Genomic DNA, 22,251 nt, shown 5'->3' on the forward strand with positions numbered 1-22,251 from the left:
ACTACCCAACACCGCCTCCTTTCTTTCTTTTTTTCATTAATAAACATATACCTCCTCCCAACACCGCCAAGCGAATCGTGCGCTCGAAAACGTAGTTCACGACGGTTGACAGGAGGTAAATTTGGGTTTTTTATTGAAGCATTCTTTGAAATCTAATTGCATTACATTTCCTGGCGTTGCGAATGTTGTAAGGGTAAATCTTGCTAACTGAGGACATGCTAAGGATATCCGTGTACATGTCGGATAACCATGCGTTTTACGGACGACACGAATTGTGAAGTGATGACGGAGACGTAACTTTCTGATACTTTTCTTTTTCTGTTTTTTTCTTTTTTTTTTAAAGCCCGTCCGCACAAACTACACACGTGCTGGACCCTCGATACATAGAGGGGGGGCACCAGGATCCATCCATCCATCCACGGACGTAGCGTATTCCTCCATCCATCCCTTGTCGATTCCGTCATGGAAGTTGTCGATGTCTGGTATAGTAAACAAGATTACATCGAAACTGTAAGTCGCATCTGCGTTAATTATAAACACAAGTTAAAACATATGAACGTTAGGCTTCAGGAAACAAAGTGAGCAGAAACTCTGTGCTTTGTGGCAGCCAAAATATTGTCCTCAATGGAAAGGTAAGGCAGCTTTTAACGATGAGCAAATCCAATAAGGGTTGCTTCAGACCATTATCCAGTCCGAGTCCATCATCAGAGGCGACTTGGCAAACGTGAGGATAGGCCGCCACTGCGTAATCAGCGAAAAATCTGTCATAAGACCTCCATTCAAGAAGTTCAGCAAAGGGTAAGTTCTCCGCCTCTTCAAACAGGATGTAAAAAGATTTTTACAGGGTGGCGTTTTTCCCGCTCCAAATTGGAGATCACGTCTTTATCGACGAAGGCAGCGTCATAAACGCAGCTTGCGTTGGCTCCTATGTGTACATCGGCAAAAACTGCCTTGTGGTAAGCCCATCTTTATATCGTATGGGGCAATCTGGAAACCCCTGCCTGTTGTTAAGGTCTTTTAGGACGTGAGGGGAATCCTGTAGATTGCTGTGATACTTTGTGACATCTGTAACTAATCCTTTTCATGGGAACTGTTGCTCTCATCTGCTACGACTGTATATCTGCTTCTGCACGTTCAAAATTCCAATATCCATTATCCAATCATGATAGAGATCCTGTGTAGCACCCCTAGCAGGGGCAGATCCAGACCGGCCTTCAAATTTTGCTATCTATTGTACATTTTTTGTAAGGACGATGAGCGTTTATATAAGCTTGCATGTTGTCCCGACGTTGTTTCCACATGTTCACCATGCACTTTGTGTTAGACGTTATTGACAGCTATACTAGTCATGTTGAACGTAAGAAGGAAAAGTTGTTGGAGAAATGCGCCATCTGTAGGGGAGTGTCAGTCAATTTGGAGTGAGTACATTATCTGGTACACGCAGGGATTTCTTTTCCTTCTTAAGTTGAACATAACTATAGTGCCTAGAAAGTGTCCCTTCCTTCCAAGCATGTCATCACTAGATATTGTGTGCAATATAAAAGAGTTGAGGCAGTTATTTTGCTTCGATAATTTGTAATTACTACGTCTACAAGTAAAATAATATTTCTTGTCTTGTAGCAACGTACACAGAACCAGTTTTAAGCCGAGAGACATTACCCTAAAAAGTCCACAAGGTTCTTGAAAGAATTACCAGCGATGTAACGACTTTTTAGTGTGCATGATGCGTATTCCTAAGAAACAAAGTATCCCAAAATTTTACATCTGTCCTGTGTAGGGACGCAGATCAGTGTTGAAAGACTGTTGTATGATTATGGACAACACAGTGTTAGCCCCAGAGACTGTTGTCCCCGCATTTGCAGTATATTCTGGCTCTCCAGGTAAGCATTCTCATCGGTGTATTTGCGCACCCGTTAAAATGTCTCCATTTTCTTTCCCCAGGATTATTTAGCGGAGAGCTCCCGGAATGCACGCAAGACATAATGGTTGATTTTACTAAAGAATATTACCAGCATTTCAAACCAAAAGGTTCTGGGTAGCACCGATGTATTGAATACTTTTGTGAACAAAGCTCCGTCCTGTCTATTTATTTTTACTTCTAGAAGGCAATACACACACGTAGCAAATGAAGTTTGTTTAATTACACAATTTTTGGCATTGTGTCATTTCAAATTCATTTTGTCTTTTTACCTGGAAAAAGAAAAATATCATTTTATTTATGATCCAACACATAGCTTGAAAGCAAAGAAACATCCTCAGTATGTGTCTTACCCATAGAGAACCATTTAGGTGTTTTCCCAGGAGAAACTTTGGGCAAAATCTTGGGAGGGGCTTGTACCACTTCTTGTGGGTCCGCATCTAGAACGCTCCTCTTGGACCTGAAACAAGTAATAAATACGCTTGGTTCAATTAGCACAAGTTTATTATATATACCACAACTAATTGTTGCGAGAGGCATTACTTTCCTCAGTCCTAACATATAAATACACACGAGCATTGCCATGGGAGCAGCTGTGGTTCTAACTCAAATTATTCCTTTTGAAGCTTCTCATAACTGATGCCTTTGCCATGTCTGGTTTGTCATAGCAACCTTGTGCGCTACTGAGGACAGCCACCGTTGATCTACTTGAAGGCCAGTTCTTTGTAAGATTAGCTGACTCACATCCTTGGTTGATGGGTAGGATACAGAACATCCTCCTCCATTGTCATGCTCAGTTTGCATCATTTCTTCTTTTACTGCACATGAGGCCCAACCACCACGATCAACCAACCGAGTGTTTGGAGACAACCCAACCCAATTTGGAGACACTTTCACGTTAGGAGGCGCTAAACATCTAAGCTTCACATTGGTTGTAATGGAATGCTCTTTTGTTCGGTATAAAGACACTATCATGCTGATGCCTCTTTCGTATGGCACCGCAGACCTAGGAATCCACGTTTTCGATCTATGTTTGCTTTTTTCTGGGTCACCACCTGCACGTAGGGACATAAAATTTGGTAGACGTGGTCACTTGGTGAACGCGTGAAACAATTATTTCTCAGCACATAGAAGAAAACTGAAAAGCAAGTTTGTGAAATATGCAAAATTTGATCAATTAGCTGTATTGCTAGCTGAAAATATCCATGTGACCAACGCGATATGAGCATTCTGTCAACGCTAAAATGATGGTGAATGTGGCCACTTGAACATATCAAAAATCGGGAGAGTACTGATTTTTTTAAAGTAACACAGTTGCTACAGGAGAGCTGGTATATGACGTCCCACTAAAACGAACAAAGTATATCACTGAGTGACATGATCGTTCATGACATGATCGATCGGAGGAGTGATAACGTGCAGTTAGGAACAATTGTAAAGTGACTTCACTTTTCTCATAGCAATGACGTTTGCCTCTTTCTACGCGTTCTGCTCCTGTGATACATCAGTACGAGGCACTCACATTGCCAGTATGTTTTCTAGGTACGCTTGAGCCCACAGGAAAACGTCCCGCCAGTTCAAATTTGCGTCCTTTTCGTGCGAGGTACTAAACAAATTGTATGTCCCCAAATTCTTTGTAAAAAAAAAGGTTTATGAGGGTCTCGTTATTTTTTGTATTGTGAAGCATTTGGAAAAATAATGCAGCTTCATGATGTAGGGAGAAGTCATTGGAGGAACATCATCTGAGCGACTCAGATATAACGTGTTGCAATACATAATTTGTTTCGTCTCTAAGACATACTACTGCCAGGTGCTCCAGCAGAAAGATTGCGGAGAAATCTGTGCAAGAAAAGTGTAGTTTTCCAGAAAGTCAAGCTGTACAATAACTTGATCCTGAGCAAGTTCCATCACCAGATGCCCATTGCTGGAACATTCCCTTTTGTATTCTGGTAACCCTGGCCTGGTCACTGGTTGCTCAATCTTTCTGCGTCTATTTGTTGCCACCACGTACTGAAATTGACCTTGTAGAAGTCCAGGGAAGCCATGTCCTGTGATGTGGATGACAGATGCAGTTCTCTTCTGGATACTGCACGATTAAATGATATGGGACACCTCAAACTCCATGTACGAGATGTAATATTGATAGTTAAGCATTGTCATGCTATAGCTGCTGAAAATTGGCATGTGGAACAGAAAAGTGATGACTGAAATGCTAGCAGATTTTTTAAAATTGTTGCTAAAAGACAAGAAAATGTACCCTCCCAATTTTCTTATATGTTCAAGTGGACACATACACCATCATTTTAACGTTGACAGAATGCTCGTATGGAGATTTTTTCAGCTCGCAATACAGCAATTAATTGATCAATTTCTGCGCATTTCATAATTTTTCCTTCACTTTTGTTTTATGTCCTGAGAAATGAGTTTTTCTTTTTTTTCGTGCGTTCACCAGGTGACCAGCTGCCTGCCAAATTTTATACCACTATGTGGAGACAGTGAGTCAGAAAAAAAAAAAACTTACATACAGCGGTTTGTTTCTAGGTATATAGTACAGTATGAAAGACTCATCCGAGTTTCTTTATACCGAATGAAAGAGCAGTCTTTTACGACGGCTCTGACGTTTACAGACATAAAATACCTACAGCCGTTTTCTCAAGAGAAGCATTCAAATGCTCCTCACTTGTAGGTCAACCCCAGATGTTTACCTAATGTGTCAAGGAGTAAAAAAAAACTTAACAAGATCCATGGTAATCGACCACAACCTTGGCCATGTGAATGGGGATTTGGATGACTACCTCGGTACTGAAAGTAGGTCAGCTCTGCCCTGCATGTTTTTAATGCAAGAGTTTGAATTTAGTTTAGTGTACCTGTTGTTCTCCAACCCCAGCTCATACCAGGACAACTCATGATACTCATACCTGGACAACCTATACCGAGACAACTCTTACCAAACTTGACTTATTTTTCTTTTTTTGTGGGGCGTTGATTATGGGATTAGCTTTTTTTTGTACCATTCAAATTCAAGTCACGCCAGGAGGGTCATATCTGGAAGAAATGTCATAGAATGTGACTTATACTGAAAGAAACGTACAAATCCCGAGAACGACATTTGCCGATGCACACTGAAGAAAGTGCAAGTCGAAGTGCACTGCAATTGTAATGGGAAATTCTTTAAAAGAAACCAAATCTGAAACGTCCCATATCACATGGAACACTAATCCTTTGAATAGGTTATCAGTGGGCTCAATCTGTATTCCAGCCCATTACAATACTATTGGCATGCTTCTCCAGGTGATGTGCCAGCCAGGGACTAGCAACCCATTCTTGATGATGGCCAGACAGACCTAGTAGAACTTTAGTGGAACAGCAGGAAGAACTAAACAAGGTTCAATTCTTGTCAATGGCTTCTCACAATAAAGGTCAACGAGGGATCCTATTCTTGCAAACTATCATTGCTACGACGACGATGAAAATGTGAGACAATTTCAATTTGATTTCTTTTCAAAATATGCTATTTCCAATAACCATTGTAGTGCAGTTTAACTATCCTTCAGTGCGGTTTATGCCACTTGTGGAATTGTTACATTTCCTTCAGTATAAGTGAAATTGTGCGACTTTTTTCCCCGATATGGCTCGAGGTTTCAGTTTAAAAAGCTACTCCCAAAAAAGTTGTGTGAGAAGCTGTGTGGTCACCATCTTTTCATGTCCTTGGTGCCATTTGAGAAGCATGCGCATCAAAGCCTCTTTTCTGCCGGAACAATTCACGAGGGAGTCTGAGTGTGTCCGTTAGACAGCTTTTCAATACATTCAAAACCTAATGCATGTATTTTGCAGGGTTTGTTACCAGAAACGTTAACTGCCTGACTTTCGTGGGAAACAAATATTTTAGTTTCCATTAGCAGAAACTGAAACGGAAATGATATCCCAGGGCTGTAACAACCTTGTCCCTCGTCTCAGTCAACCAGCCAAAGCATGTGGGTCAGCATAAGGCGCTATAGACGGTCAAAAATTGGGAATAGTGCTATGCGCTCCTAAAGGAAGCTCTCATCGTCTGGTCACTAGAGATGAGTGTTGGGTTCACCACTATGATATACGGCACAAAGCAAACAGTGACAGCATGTAAGCTCACTGCCACCCCAAAAGACCAAGACTATGAAGCCATCAAGGCAAAGCGCATGGGAAGCTCACAAAGACTGTGAAACCTCGTTCCACGTATCAAGGGTCCACAGGATGATGGCAAGTGGACCCTCAACCAATGACCAGTTCATTCATCGGTGGCAGAAGGCACATATGATTAAAGCTCCCTCACTCTCACAGTGGAATGCATGTTCCTCCATGACAGTAATACCCTCGTAGTTGAGACGCACAAGTTGAGAACAGAAACAACATAGTGCTTTATAAATGATACTGAAAGTAGCCTGGAAACAAAAAGTATTAAGCATATTAATATATATGGGTGATTCCATCTCAACTCGGGCAGGGTGGTCCGGACACCATCACCGATTTCCCTCGAAAAAATATATGTTGTACCGCAACAGGCATACACACAGGAGCAACAAATTTTTTGGCTCTATGTGTTGTGGTCCACCCAAAAATGCCAAAGAAATTGACTCGGTGATGGAGCTTTCTGACGGAACGACTTTGACATTTTATTCCTCGCCATCAGACGGTCCCAAACTATAGATTTTTTTTGCACAATATGTCAGGTACAATGACTTTCAGCGTGTGTAAACAGCACCGGTCAATTCTATTTTTACTTTAATTAAAAATCGCCAAAGTTGCAACAAAATTCACATTTTGCTCATATTTGTCCTTACGCTGAACTCCTGCTATATACGCCATCAAGATATATGAGGTACCGCAGTGTAGGTCGAAGCATGCTCTTTAAATTGATGTCAAATTTACGTGTCTGTACCTTGCCCACTTTCGTCAACGCGGTGTAGAGTACAGCTACGTTTTCAAAAATGTTTTTTTTTGACTGTCGTTTCTCAAAAACCCCACCTCCGATTTCCTTCATATTTTGTAGTTATATAGCCCATGCTATGACCTACACGTCTTCGCAAAAAGGAAGGTTCCCTCTCAGCACAACTCGGGATAGCCCGTGGGATAGAACGTGGAGTGCAGAGCACACGATGTACACCGCGACCGGGAGAACTACGCCAGAGAGTTAACAGGATTAGTGGCGTCTGCTACTGCTGACGTCTCCGGCTTTGAATGGCAGAGCTCAGGATGCAGACCGACCGCAAATCTCATCCTAGAAATATATTTTGAGTCTTTCTGACTCGTTTTTCCCACATTCGAATCTCAATGCCGTTCACGTGAAGTTCAGCGACGTTCTGAGCCGGTGTCTTGTGTTTCCGACATGAATTCCAAGTACAGTATGCATTGCGTGTACTGTGCTGACTGTACGGTGCTATGGTAGCCACCTCAAGCCAAAAAAATCGAAAGAACTATGCTTTTCTTATCAGAAACAAGTTGGGAATGCCGGGCAGAATGATGCCTTGAACCGTGATACCATCAAAATGTAATAATCGCGCGCAATAAAACAGAACTGTACACTTTTTAAGCATCAAGTCGTCAAGAAATGGTTTATTTATATACAATTTTTTTCAGAAAAACGATAATACAGATCATGAAGCTTGTAAGGTATAACCTGGCTGGATGCCGCCATTAATGTTTCTTTTCAGAAGGTTCTCTCATTGTTCCTCGGAAACTCTGGACATCTTGACAGTGACGCGTCCATCTCCTTTCACGTTTTTCGTCCACATGTGGAAAGACTGGACTCCAACAGCGGTTCGCGCTGTCTTCCATTCTTCCTTCATTGAGACCTGGGTATATGTTTCTAGGGAACTTGTTTCTAATAACAAAAGCGTCGTTCCATTGATATTTTGGCTTAAGATGGATACCATAGCACCGCACAGTCAGCACAGTTACTCGCGATCCATACTGTACTTGGAGTTCATATCGAAAACACAAGCCACCGACTCAGATCATCGCTGAACTTCATGGGGAACGGCATTGAGATCCGACTGTGGAAAAAACGAGTCAGAAAGACTCAAAATATATTTCTAGGATGAGATTTGCGGTCGGTCTGCATCCTGAGCTCTGTCATTCAAAGCCGGAGACGTCGGCAGTAGCAGACGCAAATAATCCTGTTAACTATCTGGCGTGATTCTCCCGGTCGCGATGTACATCATGTGCTCTGCACTCCACGTTTGTAACGGGCTATCCCGAGTTGTGCTGAGATGGGACCTTCCGTTTTGCGAACACGTGTAGGTCATAGCCTAGGCTATATAACTACAAAAAATCAAGGAAATGGGAGGTGGGGTTTTTGAGAAACGAGAGTCCAAAAAACCCCATTTTTGAAAACATAGCTGTACTCTACATCGCCTTGACGAAAGTGGCCAAGGTACAGACACGTAAATTTGCCATCAATTTAAAGAGCACACTTCGACCTACACAGCGGTACCTCATATATCTCGATGGTGTATATAGCAGGAGTACAGCGCAAGGACAAATATGAGCAAAATATGAACTTTGGCGATCTTTAATTAAAGATCAAAATAGAATTGAACGGTGCTGTTTACACACACTAGAAGTCTTTGTACCTGACATATTGTGCAAAAAAAATCTATAGTTTGGGACTGTCCGATAGCGAGGAATAAAATGTCAAAGTCGTTCCGTCAGAAAGCTCCGTCGCCGAGTGAATTTTTCTTCTTTTTTTTTTCGGGTGGACCACAACACATAGAGCCAAAATATTTGTTGCCCCTGTGTGTTGCAGTACAATATATAATTTTTCGAGGGAAATCGGTGATGGTGTCCGGAGATGGGGGGGGGAATCACCCATATATTAAAGGGGCAATAAACAGGTATGCAAGGTGCACTTTTTTCTAATGCAGTGTGATTCGTTTCCTAGTGTAACGTTTAGCAAAAATTTTTGTTGCAAAAAAGTAAATAATGGCTCGAAACCAACTCTCATGCCCTGCCCTGCGATGCCCTGGCGACAATAGCCACGCATCATTTTGACGTCGCGCATCATTCAGAATGCGGGGCGCCTGTACACTGACCTTGTTTTAATATCGGGTAGTGAGGTCAATTCTAACCATATTTACACTTGTCAAACCCAAGGTAGCCAGATCAAAAGGTACCAAAAGCCCACAATATTCCATTTCACGCGCGTACTATCTTTTCAGCGCTGTATTGCTCCGCGAGATCACAGTGGTGTTCTCACAACCGCACGCTGCTGTTTGTGTCAACGAGGCCCGTCATTGGCTAGGAGTTTGAAATCTCCAGTGACTGGAATGCAGCTTTGCTACACGTGCGGGACGTGTGACATAGGTGCTCTCCTAGTAGGAAGGAGAGAATGGCATTGTTTCGTGGTAAAGGCGCTCGCTAGAAGTAAATGAATTTCATAATTGGATATCGTGTTCTTTGATAGAGCATAATAACTGGAGCTGCCCCTTTAAGCATGTAAGTATTAAGCATAGAAATGAAACCAACCAGAGTCTGACGGCAGCCACAGATGCTCCACCAGGTGTGGAAATCCTGGACATGACCTCCTTTCTGAGCAGTTCCTCAGGCAGTGGATGATTGCTGCCAAAATGGACAACTGCTGCCGGTACCAGCTGAGCCTTCCAAGGTCAAAAGTGAGCTGCTACACAATTCCCCACGCAAAAGCCTTACATTTACTATGGTACAGCCTGGTTCCAAGACTGTCTTAGGTGGTGACGTGTCTGAAATGATGGTAACAACTCAAAATATGGGTCAATAAAAATGGTGGGCCCTTACAGAGGTAAAAGTCCTGGTTAGGATGCTGGAGAAAACCACGCACAAAATCCATGACGTCAGCCACTGGAAATGGGACAACATAGATAACACTTGACACACACCAGGGCTTAGAACGTGCCTCTTTCTTGGGGCAGGAAAGTTCCCTGCAGGACCAGTCTATTTGGGAAGTAGATTCGAAGCAAGGCACTGCTGTATGTTCTTGCTTTTTGTACCTCCCGTATATGGCGCAGATGATCTGTCTCCAGTGGTCGTTCCTCCAGCAACATCCTGCATTCATCTCCAATGTACTCTTAAGCAGGGAAGGAAGGACACCAACCTCTGCCTGCGATAGTCTGCAGCCAGGTACTTGGCATCTTCTATGGTCAACTGGAAAAATTCTTCCCCTGGCTCTTCTGTTGTAGAAGAAACTCAGTTACTTTTGTCGTACAAGTAATAACAAAAGTCTTACCCATGGTATAAGGCAGGGAATGTTCCAGGTCAAAAAGGATGCCCTTTCTCTCTCCAATCTGCCACAACCATTTCAATAACTCTTCACTTACAGTCAGACTTAGAGTCACTTACATATTTGATGTCTTCTTCGTGAATTATTAACTGGTTCTCTCGGTCACTTGTTGATACATCTTCCTTTTTAATGACCTCCTGCAGCGTTTTTTTAATCACTACCGGGTCATCTGTTTTTGGCACATTCTTGCATACCTCAACTGATGTCCCTTGACAAATGGTTTTGTTTGATGGTTCCACTACGAGAGGATCTTTGGATCTTTGGATGGAAGGGACAGCAGTTGATGTCCCTGGAGAAATGTCTTTCGTTGATGGTCCAGTAGGCACCACATTGTGCACAGCATCATGGTCTTTGAATGGCACTGTGTAAGTCCGACTGACATGCGCCTGTTCTCCCATCATTTGACTTGGCCGAAATAGAAGCCTGCAGGCATTTTTCTTTTATGGGAAGCAGTTTGCAACAATTTTTATATTTACTCTTGGGTACACTAGTACCGGTTTTTACCCCAATGTGCCAAAACGGTGCATATAAAAAATAACCACCTGACTACTGCCTTTCCCCCAATAAGGCCAAGTTTCCTCAGTGTTGTATCCTGGAGGTTTTTCTTGCCTACAATCTTTAAAGAAAGCAGAGGTTCAGAGGTCGCAAAGACAAAATAAAAGACACTAACCTCAAGACGCATGTACACACACACAGGGTCTCCTGCCACAGGTCCTCGCAGTCTGGCAAGGCCCCTAAGAATACATTGGCTTTCCTTTACAACCTTATTTTCCCATTGAGCAGCATTACTCCGTACTTCCTACTTGAATGCAAATCCATTATTTCATAATTATTGGTTTTACTTTGCAGCACACTTATGAGAGTTTATTGCAGCAGAAAGTGTACATCTGTCAGCAGACATATTGAAATGACAAACTGTGGTTTCTTCCAAATTTGCTCAGGGGAATGATACATAGTAGGAATGGACAAGTGTTTCCGTAGTGGAAATAAATTAGCACTTTTTTCACCTAGAAAGGTGCCAATTTTTTCTCTGCCTCTATCCGCTCTCGAAAAGACAGTTGAACAGCTTTTGAATAATGGTGATGATTAGAAAATCCAAGTAGAAGGAGCAATTTGGCTATATTTGGAGTCAAAGAATCCCACAATGAATCTATGTCCGATCAAAATTGTAAATGAAATTTTCTCAGAGAGGTTCAACATGGCACATACATCAAACAGGCAGAAAATGGATAGGCTAGACGAGTGGAATTTCTCAGATAAGACGGAGGTTTTGGAAAATGTTGTGGGAAAGTGCTTGAGGCGAACGGAAAACACACCACAGTGATGGTCTTCCAAATGGGATGATAGGAACTGACAAGTTGACAATCTCATCTTGCTAAATGTCAATGCCTTGGAGGCCTGCTTCGACCATAATGTGCGATATGAGCAACAACTTGATCCCTCCCTGGCTATCAAATAATCCAAAAAGAAATATGTTTCCATATGTAGCCACCTTCGTGATACCGGGTGATTTTAACCTCCCTTCAAAATTTGGCTTCTCACAATGACAGCACACAATGTGACTTTGACAGAGCAGATAACACTGGAACAACTTATACGATCAATTCCAATTGTATCTTGACGAGCCTGGACATTCTACTGAGCGACAGGACATGATATCAGAAGGGCACAAAGAAGGAGTAGAGCCAACTTTGGCCAACTTTATGTGCACCAACCCTGCTAAATGTTGTCATTTTTTAAAGTCCAGAGATGCTAACCGATAATACCATTATGGCAGTATTTTCAATGGGTCTTTATAGGATGACCTCTGACTAGATTCCTGGTGTAGTTAGTACTGGTCGAATTCACTTCCTTCTAACGTATAACGTAAGACTCTCCAAAGTTATGCCAGTTGAGAAAAGTGGTTCACCCGAGTAACATCAAAGGTTGTACAACATATTGTTTGCAAGAATGTTCTTGCATCCTTAGCATGGAATAATGTTATCGATGCATGGGTTGCATCAACCACTTGACAGACAATGCATGCTTTCTCCGATTGATATAAAACAGTTCTCGTTCGTTCTAGTACAGTTGCTGTTTCCTCCGGAGGGCTGCTCGGTTAACATGAAATTTGTGATCCCACGCAGCAGTATACACTGTGCTTTGAACCGGCACGTATCAGTCAAAGGTGCTCAAAGTGAAACTGAAAATGTTCCCCTTTTGTGTATATAACTATTCTTTGGACCATGTACCCCTTAGCTTTGTCTCTGATTTTAAATATTTATGCCTTACTATTTGGTCTGACCTATGTTTGAATAAACATATGGACAACATTTGTTCTAAAGCTTCCAAATGTCGTTAATACATTTCTTGCACTCATCTTTTTTGAATGTCAAATTAACTGCATACAAATCTTGAATACTGTGACGTTACACCAAGCACTGCACTGAGAAGCAAAGTCTCACTAACTCTCTTGTATCAGATTATGCATAACCACATATTTGACACAGGTGGTTCTGGTTAGACAGACAGACATTGGTTGGTGTTATCTGTCTGGCTAATCTTGTTTGTATTCAACAAGATAGACATCTGCCATGCCAACACCACTAGAAACTTGAAACCACTAGAGTTGCGACTGGAATGCACTGCCAGTCAGTTAATGTGCACTTTTGGTACTTGGAATTTGCTTTGTGAAGGCCAATTGACATCTTTTCACAACATGATCAGTGTACAAACAACAGTATCGAGGCGGGGCTTGTTTCACACCAGCAGTAATGAAAAGATAAGAAATGCTAAGATTTTAACAGTACGGGAAATTGCAGCAGGAGAGAAGGGCGCGAAATCCTCAGCATAGCTTGCAGGGTGGGATTTTTCTTAAAAGTGGGACTTTTTCTCATCACATGACGGAATGGCACATAACACATTCTTCTCTCATTTCTGTTTTAGCCCAAGATCGCGATTAAGTGCATACTTGATATTTTAAAAAAAGTAATCCCTAGTTGAGGGCCTATGCCCGCGTGTAGGTTAACTTGTCTCGTATGGACTCACCATGCCATAATTTTTCAAACGTACGTTGAGCTTACATAACCATTTCAAATGGGTCCTCGCAAATCTCTAAAATGATAATAATCATAGAGAATGCACTCGTGCTTCTTTCAATATTCAGGTTTGAGCAGACATAAACGGTGTTCCCTGAATATTAAAGTTTCTCCAATTAAATACACCACCAGCATACGAAACTCGATAGAGACCTTATTATTTACTCTTTACAGTCCTTCTACTCCTATGTTGGAAGCACTTACACTTTCTTTTCCCAGTAAGAGAGGATATCCCAGAGTGTAATCGATGGCACAAATTCCTCCGTCAGCCGTTCTCCTGACTCCAGTTGCAAGCAGATGGTTGTAGTCCCTTGGTCCAACCCTTGGCATTGACCCTCACGCAGTTCCAGTTGGGCATTGTTGGGGAGGTTTGTGAGTGACACCAACAGGGTTGGGTTCAACTTGTTGTTGTGGTGACTAAAAAAAGTGTGTCCCTTCCTGTCAAATATTGTCTTTTTACGAGGTATCACCTATAATCTGCCGAGTGGAGCTCTAAAACCAATAAGGTATTGAATTTTGCTTCGAGAGTGCTACGTAAATACTTTGCACGAAAGATGGAAATGGCTAGTGCTTTTACTTATTCCCCCTGTATCTCACGCTTCCGCAAGTAAAAAAAAACTCTTTTACATAACTCCAAATTTATTACGTACATTACTCATCTACGCACAATTATTGGAATCCCAAATGCTAAACTTGTTTTCTGGACAACTGATTCTTATATCTTACACATCCTCCACTCCATGTCCCTGGGATCTCCCAAGGATGTACGAGATACCAGTAATTATTATGTAACGTCCTCTTGTGGACACAACGCAGGACGTTTGCAATTTTTCTGGGATGTCTCAGGGATACTTTGTTATACTGCAACAAATAACCTTTGTGAAAAAGATTGCCATTTTTCTTTGTTTCATTCCTCAGTGACTTTTGATTTGCTAAAGCTACAGTTGTTGTGATACATTTATTAGATTATTCCCAGGATTAAAACAACATAGATAAATGCCAACGAAATATTTCTCAAGGTTGTATGACTGCTCTCCTGATTGTAGATAGACAGCATTTTTTTCTTTGGCACGTTCTTCTAGGTATCTCGGCTCACTGTGGACGGATATGATAAACCAAAAGGAATGAAAAGCGCAAACACGTGGAACTTTTTTTGCCCACCTGTTGTCACCAGTTTTGCTGCCCAGGTATATCTGGAGAGCACTCATTGGCCAAAGTTGATGTGGGTTAGCGGACGTTGCTGCGAGGAATCAATGGACTGTTCCTCGAGTCTGGTCGAGTCAGAGATGTCATCAATGACAGCTTTTTTGGTCGCAGAAAACGAGAAATTTAGCGGCACAGAGGCTCGTTCTTGTTGTTTGCACCTTGTGTTTGTCTGTGTTTATGTTCAGACAATGGTTTGGAATGCTACGCTGGGTGAAAGAAATAGAGTATGCACCTGTAGGGACTGATTTGTTTACTGTGTGTTTGGGTTACGAGAAGTGATGCTCGAATTGTAGGAGCAGCGGTGTTGAGTAAATGTGTGTCCAGCCTTGTTTGTCTGTGTAGTGGCACACCAAAATGGGAACATCTCATGCCACATACTGGCATAAAAGAACGGAATGAAATAGAAATGAAATTACATCGACTTGACATTTACTTCAACAGACGCTTCATCTGCCATCCAGGAGACATCATCAGTGCGATCACACACGATTTGAGGAGGTCGCTATATGCATGTCTGGGCCACAGTTCACACTACACGCAAGTGGGTCACGTCGAATATTCCACGACTCCAGAAGCTACCTTCGTTCCTGAGCCAAAGTTTCTGCATTCTTCAAGTTAAAAGCAGGGTGTCGAACCGCAAACAATACGGGTTCGGTTCGGGTACGGGTTCGCGTTGCTTTGATTTTGTTCCGGTTCGGCCATGCCAAAAATCGAACCGGTTCTCAAACCGGTTCTCAACCTCGAACCGGTTCCCGAACCGGTTCAACGCTCCATGTTCCATAAAACTGCTTTTATCAGGAAATGCGTGGCTAATAGCGTACGGCTGTTGTCTGCATTGACGTTTTTAGCAGTCAGGTACTCCCTTTAGCGAGAGAAAGGAGAAATGGATGAAGCGCCGTAGACCTGCTACTTTCTGTTCCTAAAATCTCTTTTTTCACACGCGCAGTGCCAGCAAGATACACTTAAAGGAAGCCTAATAAGATGGACAGCGTTACTTGCGATAGACGACGGTACTTGCCGGCAGACTGCATTCGTAGCGTGAATCGATCTGAAACCGTACGGAAGCATGTCGAAAATAAGCCTGCAAGCCTTACTCTGTCCGAGCTCACAGCAGTGTACTAGTTAATCCACAACACAAAGGCAAGACAAAGGCGACACAACTGCACTACCAATAAGCAGAACTGCATTTACTTTTCAAACCACGACCAATCAAACAGGCCTTGTTCTGCGTATGCTGCTTCTCCACTTCTCATGTTTCTAACTTGTGTAATTTTTACTGCTCACGTGTAAAGGGAAATGTTGGGAGCTTACTTAATCACATATTCGTCCTATAGAGCTACATAACTGGCCTACTCCATTCCTGTTTCATTCGTCCGCTTGGTGCCTCGTCTCTGAAGAGTAGACGCGCGTGCGTGGGGCGCTAGACACGGCGCTCACAAGGACAACTGCGCTTGAGCGTGTTAAAAAGGAGTATACTTACTATATGTCCTCGTTTGTCTGCTAGGTGATAATTTCCGAAATTCATGATGTGGACGTGTGATGATGATACCAATGTGTCTTCGTTCTGGTATTGAGAGGAACTCTTATGCTGACTTCTTTTATGTCCGAACCGTTTTGTTGCGAACCGGTTACCGCTATTATTTTTTACGGTTCTGCTCCGGTTCGGGTTCAACAGTGTCATGAAAATTTCGGTTCGGGTACGGTTCCGGCAAAATTAACGGTTCGGGTACGGTTTGCGGTTCGGTTCGACACCCTGGTTAAAAGTGTGCCCCGCTGTCAAACAATTATCAAAATTGTCAGAAGAATAAAAATGACTGCAAGGTACGCAAAACACAGGAGTAAAAACTGGGACTGGTGTATGCCCCGCGATTCCATCATTCCCTTAATCAAATCTGGTGCAGATGACCTCTTCACTTCTGGACACCTTTCAGCCCAACCTGAGGTCTATCCTACTCCATAGCCGCCTGAAAACTGTCAATGCATAAAATGGAACTTTCCCTTGACTGGGCAATGGGCTGTCGTTACACATGCATCTTCTGCTCGTTCTGTCCCAACATTCTCTATATAGGTGAAACAGAACAAAAGCTTCATGAAAGGTTCCGGGAACATCGTCGACTCGTACATTTACAAATTTCTGAGGTATCAGCAACCACCAGACAACCTTGGTTTCTAAACATTTCTCTAGTCTCGGCCACACTATTAGAGAGTTTTAGCCATGGTTTTAGCAGACCGTTGATAATGTGGCTTGCGTTGAACCGTATCAACCGGAGCCAATCAGTGGGTAAGATTCTGAGTCATACACGACTGCGATTGGTTCCGATAGACACGATAACCTTATCAACGGTATACTAAAACTCACTATTGATAACATTCGCGTTATTGTTCTCCTCTCCAGTTTCCATTCCGCAAACGCGCGACAGTGTTGCGTGTTGCCAGGTCTACTGAAATTTCAGTAGATCTACTGGACTTCGAGTCGGTCTACTGAAATACTGAAAACAAGAACAAAACGCGCTCAAATCTACCGAATTTCTTGCTAGCAGCGTGATTTTACATAGCGAACTCCAACTGATGTTTGCTCACACTGTCTGGTTGCATTGTAGCCCGCGTATGACCGAGAAAATCATGTCGTTTTGACATAGTGAGGGGTCTACGCGTTATCTGGCATCTGCAAGCAGTCACCTTTAAAAAGGCGAGCGGCTGCCCAAGTAAAACAATTTATAGCAAAGACATTGCACAAGTATGCATATTCAACAGGACACCCGGTAACATATAGCAAACATGACATGTTCCGACGAGCTTCGGTCGTTAGGAAGTTTCGTCTTTCGTTGTAAACCTCCTCTGCTTTCCGCATTCGAGCGCGTGCGTGGATATATGGGATATTTTCTGAGGTGAACCTCATGAAAACGAAACAGCTTTCGACAGAAACTATCACTGGACTGCAGCACACAGAGCTGATAGAGCAGACTGATAGGAGACAAGAACTGCTGCAACTTCACTGGTGACTTAGTAGAAACTGAATGTATACATATATAAGCCAGAGTACCGTAATTTCACACGTATAAGCCGCACCGCAGATAAGCCGCAGGCCGCGTTTTTAGGAAAGCTTTGAAAATTTTTTGGCAGATAAGCCGCGGGCAAACGATACGACTGTTTCGTGCGACAAAGGAGACCATAGAGAAGGCTATAAACCCTGTGGTCCATACTCCGGGGTCAGCTCTAGAGTTCTACCAAGATCGGATGTTGCCCTTGTTGGGCGTTTTTCATGGATTGATGGGGTCAGTGGCCTTCCAGAAGACCACTTTCGTTAAAGCTGCTTTGGGGAATGCACCAGGAAGATCAATCTACTCGAATGTGGACCCGTCCCTGTTACCCTCTGTTCGTGCATCGGCAGGGCAGTGCTGTTCCAGAGACGCTGTCGGTCCTTTTGTTAAAACCGGCGTATGGGGAAAATACCAGGAAAAAATAGTCAGCAGATAAGCCGCAGAGTGCCCATGAAAAAAAAAATCGCGCATAAGCCGCGGCTAATACGCGTGAAATTACGGTACATGCAAGGACGTCCTTGCTGTGTACACCCTATAAAAAGTAAAATTTAGTTATTCTATCGCCTATATGTCGTGATAGTTGGTGTTTATTTATCATACGTCCCACTATAGTTAGGTCGCCGTGGAGCGTTTCGCCCTTGTTTTTAGTACATCTACTGAATTGTACTGAATTTTCTGATGCCGACCTCCTGAATTTTCGCCTAAGTGACCTGGCAACACCGTGAAACCGGGAAGAGGGTCGGCCCGATACATTATCTGAACACTACCCATCCAACGGCCTGAACGAAAGACTGGTTCTAGGCTTCTAATCAACTGTCGACCAGTGTTACAATGCTGCACTAGTTCCGGCACTAGCTTCCTGTTCCCCCTTTTTGTTCTGATGAAGAGCGTCCGCTCGATACGTTTTTACTCCAGTGATCAAAATTGAGCTTGTTCATCACTACTGGACAATGGGGCACACTTTTGACTTGGAGAATGCGGAAACTTTGGCTCAGGAACAAAGGTGGGGTGACAGGAAAAAGAGACGGTATAGGTCATAGGAAACACATGAGGTGGGAATTTCCTTTGCTTCATACTTTTTTCTGCAAAGTGATACCATGTGAAAAAAATATGTGTAACCTTTGCAAAATTCACACTGTATATCCTCCTTGGGGAGAACAGACCTTATAGCGTTTCGTTTTCGTTGACCTCGTGGCCGAAATAGGAGAAATCAAAAAAGTTTGGAGACAGTTTGTCCTTTCTGACAAGCAAGTTCCCACACTTCAAAGCGACACTAAGCTCTCTGAGATTTACTCAAGTCGGCTAATCAGCTTCGCAAAGCGAAAGTGAATCCAATCGGAGAAACTGTCATTTAATCGTCTTCTGTCGCCAAAGAAATCATTGCAGACAACTCACTATAATTCATAGTCTGCAGGATTCAACTGTTGTTTCTTACAGGCATCTTCCAGAACCTGCAAGGAAAATAATATTTGTTTACCACGACGAGGCAGACGACAGAACACCAGTGGCGGTGCCAGGCGGCCGCCACCATCCATCCGGCCGTTGTTGCGTACGTGAGGATATCGCTACATGTCATGGCTCTCGTCATCGTCGCTCTGTTTCTACCGGTAACTCGAAAACAACAACTGGAATAACAAGGAATGTCGTCAGTACAAGTCTACAGCGACCTGCTGCCAGTTTTAATCCAATGCTTCGCCATAATACTCCTCGGGTATCTCTCCGGCCGCCTCAAATTTATCGCATCTACGGAAGCAAACGGTCTGAAAGTATTCGTAACGTATTTTGCCCTACCAGCAGTCGCCTTCAAGTCGTTAGCGACGTTAAAGCTCGGCGACGTTAACTGGAAATTCCTGGCGTGCATCATCCTTGCAAAGACCGTTGTTTTTACGGCAGCTGTTATCTTAACGCTACTGTTGTCTCGACGGTCTTACGCTAATGCCGGATTGTATGCGATAGCATCATCTCAAAGCAACGACTTCGCCCTTGGTTATCCAATCATCTCTGACGTCTATTCAAAAACTCATCCCAGCTTCTCACACTACCTCTATTTAGTGGCTCCTGTCCAACTAGTCCTCCTGAACCCCATTGGGTTTGCTTTAATAGAATATGGAACTAGAGGGAACACTTCACCTCCCCTATTGCGCAAACTTATTTCCAGTCTGGTTGCAATCGTCAAAAACCCGGTAGTTTTTATGCCAATAATAGCAATTATCTGGAATGTATCGACCAATGGTGGCCCAATACCCAGCATTTGTCTCAAGGTGATAGATACGTTAAGTGAGGCATTTTCAGCTTGTGCACTTTTCCTGCTTGGGCTCAATATGGTGGGACAGCTGGGATCAATGGAAAAATATGCTGCTCTCACGCCTGTCCTCATCATTTCAGCCAAGATTCTCGCTTGTCCTCTCCTCCTGCGCCACTTTGTCCACGTTCTCAATGTCGGAAGCACCCAAAATGAGACGCAAGATTTGGCCAGCTTGGGTTTTCTCTATGGGATGCTTCCAACTGCTCCCAGCGTTTTTATCTTTGCATCTCAGTATGGCCTACCAACGGCTGCCGTGTCCACCAGCATGGTGGCTGGAACTCTCTTATCTGCGCCTTTTATCTTCATCTCCGCAACAGTGGCACAACTGTCGAAATTGGAGGACTTATCGTCCACGATGCGGACAACTGTAGTCTACACTGGTGTCGTCAGCGCCGTTTGTAGCCTTTGGGTTCTCTTTGTACTGAGACGCAAGATTTCCCGGGTCACCCACGGGACAACCTTTTGTCTCGTCTTGTCTCAGCTCATTCTCGCAGTAGGTGGGATACTCTGGATGACTGTTCCTCAAGGAACAACCTCTGTCTTACAGTCTGTCGTGGCCCTGAGTGGAACGTTTGCGTCACGCATCTGGACAGCTGTGCTGTCCATCTTGTTGTCCATCCTACACTGGCGAAGCCTCTGCTTTGTGCTACGCATCCGTTGGCTCATTATTCTTGGGGGATTCTTTCTATCAGCCTCCATCACGGCTGTTCTCACCCTCAGTGTGACACCAGCAGGCACGGTGGACCCAAACTTTCATTACGGCGATGTACAGGCCAATGTTGCGGCTGCTGTGCTCGCTGTTGCCCTAGTCATCACCGTCATTGGAATGATCGTACAACGACGCTTCCATATACAGACGCACGGATATGTTCCACTGGCGAGCAGTGATGAATGCACTGGGAACTGCCAAACGTGCAACCACTCCTCCAGTGATGAGCAACAGTGTGTTGTGCCTGACGTGGAGGACCTGCTAGCTTATGAACAATCATCCGCAGTTCCATCTACGTCGCAAGTCTGTGGACCTCAGTTTCATTGCAGCAAAGACCAAACGTCAGAATGCCTGACTGCAGTTGAAGACTATAACCATCAGCTAAACTCCCAGGGCATAGACCAAGAAGATCCACACCAAATATTTCGTCATCTTGTCTTGCTTATTCTTTTGTGTGCATCTATGGTGGTTGGATTGGCAGTGTCACTCTGGAGACCCCTGACAGATGCTCCGACTGGAATTTTAATGGAGCTGGAATTCATGGACATCCTGCTCAATTACGGGCAGGGCATTTTAGCCTTTATGGTGTTTGGACTAGACACAAAGTACATCTTGGGCCTCTTGATTGCTGCGTTGAGAGCAATCACCCGCAGGGACCCAACGCACTCTGCACTGACAAAGCAGACTTGCAACCAGTTCCTCCGTTACCACTACCGACAATGTGTTGCAGAAATTGCGTCACCGAGCACGGGAATCAACGGCATGTCATTCCGTGGATCGGATCTTGTGGACTGGCTACTAAATGTTGGACTGTGCCAGGACAGGATACAGGGAGAACGTTACGGGGAACAGCTTCTAGAGGGCAAGGTTATCAGGCACATAGCGAGCAGACAACATTTTGTTGATGGCCGTTACATTTATATCTTTCAAACGTGTTTGCTACGGGAAGCCTGAAACCGTACATTGATTGCTAAAATCGAATTAGTTGTGTTTGGGCAACCGCACTGTTCAACTGCTTGATGATCAAAGAAATGGCTAGTCTTAATAAAAACAATTGTTTGACACGGCTTGACCTCTGATATCTGTCAAGTGATAGCACCTTGCTCCAAGTTATGCGAGTTTTAACAAGATGTTCAATAAAACGTCTGACCAGAAAAGTGCCTTTAATACGAATCAGCTGAGACTACAATCAATTAGACTATAGTTTGTGATGCACCTTCTGCTGGAATTCCTGCTCAATACCCTGCTCTTACAAGGTGCATAAATTCCATTCCGTCCCACTCGAGATCTTAAGACATCAAATAACTGGTACGAAACTTTTGGGGGCTATAACACATTCTTACTAAATAAAAACAAAGGTAAACGTCAGTGGACGTTAAAAGAAGACTCCTTACTTGCCAAATGCTGGTGTTTTTGGCCGCTTTAATGGTTTGTTGACGACCATTCGGGTACAACACAACAAGCGACACGGAAGCCGCCATATTGGATGGATGCCCTAGTGGCTTTCCGTCGTACTATCGAATGATAGCGCCACCTAGCCTGGGCCTGGCGTCAACGTCAACGCGTCAAACTAACCTAAACTGAGTGTTGTGTGTGTGTGTTCTCTTTCTTTCTCTTTATATCCTTTATACCTCTCTTTTCTATTTTCTAAATCTTCGCCTGTGGTGTTTTATCACCTGCCTTGATACAAAAAAGGTTAGGCGAG

General features: G+C 43.5%; 3 protein-coding genes across 5 annotated transcripts; 2 read left to right on the forward strand and 1 right to left on the reverse strand.

The window, feature by feature from the left end:
- Window positions 1–264: 264 nt before the first annotated feature.
- LOC135392212 (dynactin subunit 5-like) lies at window positions 265–2,085 on the forward strand. 2 transcript variants are annotated; one of them, XM_064622928.1, is made up of 6 exons: window positions 265–510; window positions 564–632; window positions 692–798; window positions 845–956; window positions 1,778–1,880; window positions 1,942–2,085. In XM_064622928.1, exons 1-6 carry the CDS (start codon window positions 463–465, stop codon window positions 2,037–2,039), a joined length of 537 nt encoding a protein of 178 aa, XP_064478998.1. In that variant the 5' UTR covers window positions 265–462; the 3' UTR covers window positions 2,040–2,085. The 2 variants fall into 2 exon arrangements, with proteins under 2 accessions (XP_064478998.1, XP_064478997.1); XM_064622927.1 differs by having other exon boundaries at window positions 268–510; window positions 680–798.
- On the reverse strand, window positions 2,073–22,049 carry LOC135392211 (tether containing UBX domain for GLUT4-like). Of its 2 annotated transcripts, none has more exons than XM_064622926.1 (15): window positions 21,941–22,049; window positions 18,928–18,983; window positions 13,490–13,702; window positions 10,879–10,942; window positions 10,751–10,824; window positions 10,403–10,631; window positions 10,268–10,345; window positions 10,155–10,212; window positions 10,023–10,098; window positions 9,825–9,973; window positions 9,707–9,769; window positions 9,602–9,651; window positions 9,419–9,543; window positions 2,272–2,378; window positions 2,073–2,190 (listed from the first exon to the last, which is right to left on the reverse strand). In XM_064622926.1, exons 1-15 carry the CDS (start codon window positions 22,025–22,027, stop codon window positions 2,174–2,176), a joined length of 1,446 nt encoding a protein of 481 aa, XP_064478996.1. In that variant the 5' UTR covers window positions 22,028–22,049; the 3' UTR covers window positions 2,073–2,173. The 2 variants fall into 2 exon arrangements, with proteins under 2 accessions (XP_064478996.1, XP_064478995.1); XM_064622925.1 differs by having other exon boundaries at window positions 9,419–9,549.
- Window positions 19,056–21,610, forward strand: LOC135392210 (lysosomal cholesterol signaling protein-like). Its single transcript, XM_064622924.1, has one exon. It carries the CDS (start codon window positions 19,173–19,175, stop codon window positions 21,498–21,500), a length of 2,328 nt encoding a protein of 775 aa, XP_064478994.1. The 5' UTR covers window positions 19,056–19,172; the 3' UTR covers window positions 21,501–21,610.
- Window positions 22,050–22,251: the final 202 nt, after the last annotated feature.

The sequence above is a fragment of the Ornithodoros turicata genome, chromosome 4 (genome assembly GCF_037126465.1).
Source record: "Ornithodoros turicata isolate Travis chromosome 4, ASM3712646v1, whole genome shotgun sequence".
Classification (NCBI taxonomy): Eukaryota; Metazoa; Arthropoda; class Arachnida; order Ixodida; family Argasidae; genus Ornithodoros; species Ornithodoros turicata.

Bases quoted from the DNA above. Each gene is read 5' to 3' on its own strand.
- LOC135392212 (XM_064622927.1), top strand. From the start codon at position 463: ATGGAAGTTGTCGATGTCTGGTATAGTAAACAAGATTACATCGAAACT. The intron at 511-563 runs GTAAGTCGCATC...TATGAACGTTAG, and splicing joins AACAAGATTACATCGAAACT to GCTTCAGGAAACAAAGTGAG. The intron at 957-1,777 runs GTAAGCCCATCT...TGTCCTGTGTAG, and splicing joins TCGGCAAAAACTGCCTTGTG to GGACGCAGATCAGTGTTGAA.
- LOC135392210 (XM_064622924.1), top strand. From the start codon at position 19,173: ATGTCGTCAGTACAAGTCTACAGCGACCTGCTGCCAGTTTTAATCCAA.
- LOC135392211 (XM_064622925.1), bottom strand. From the start codon at position 22,027: ATGGCGGCTTCCGTGTCGCTTGTTGTGTTGTACCCGAATGGTCGTCAA. The intron at 9,550-9,601 runs GTAAGGCTTTTG...TGACCTTGGAAG, and splicing joins CAGGCTGTACCATAGTAAAT to GCTCAGCTGGTACCGGCAGC. The intron at 2,379-9,418 runs GTTGGTTTCATT...TACTTGTTTCAG, and splicing joins GTGGCTGCCGTCAGACTCTG to GTCCAAGAGGAGCGTTCTAG.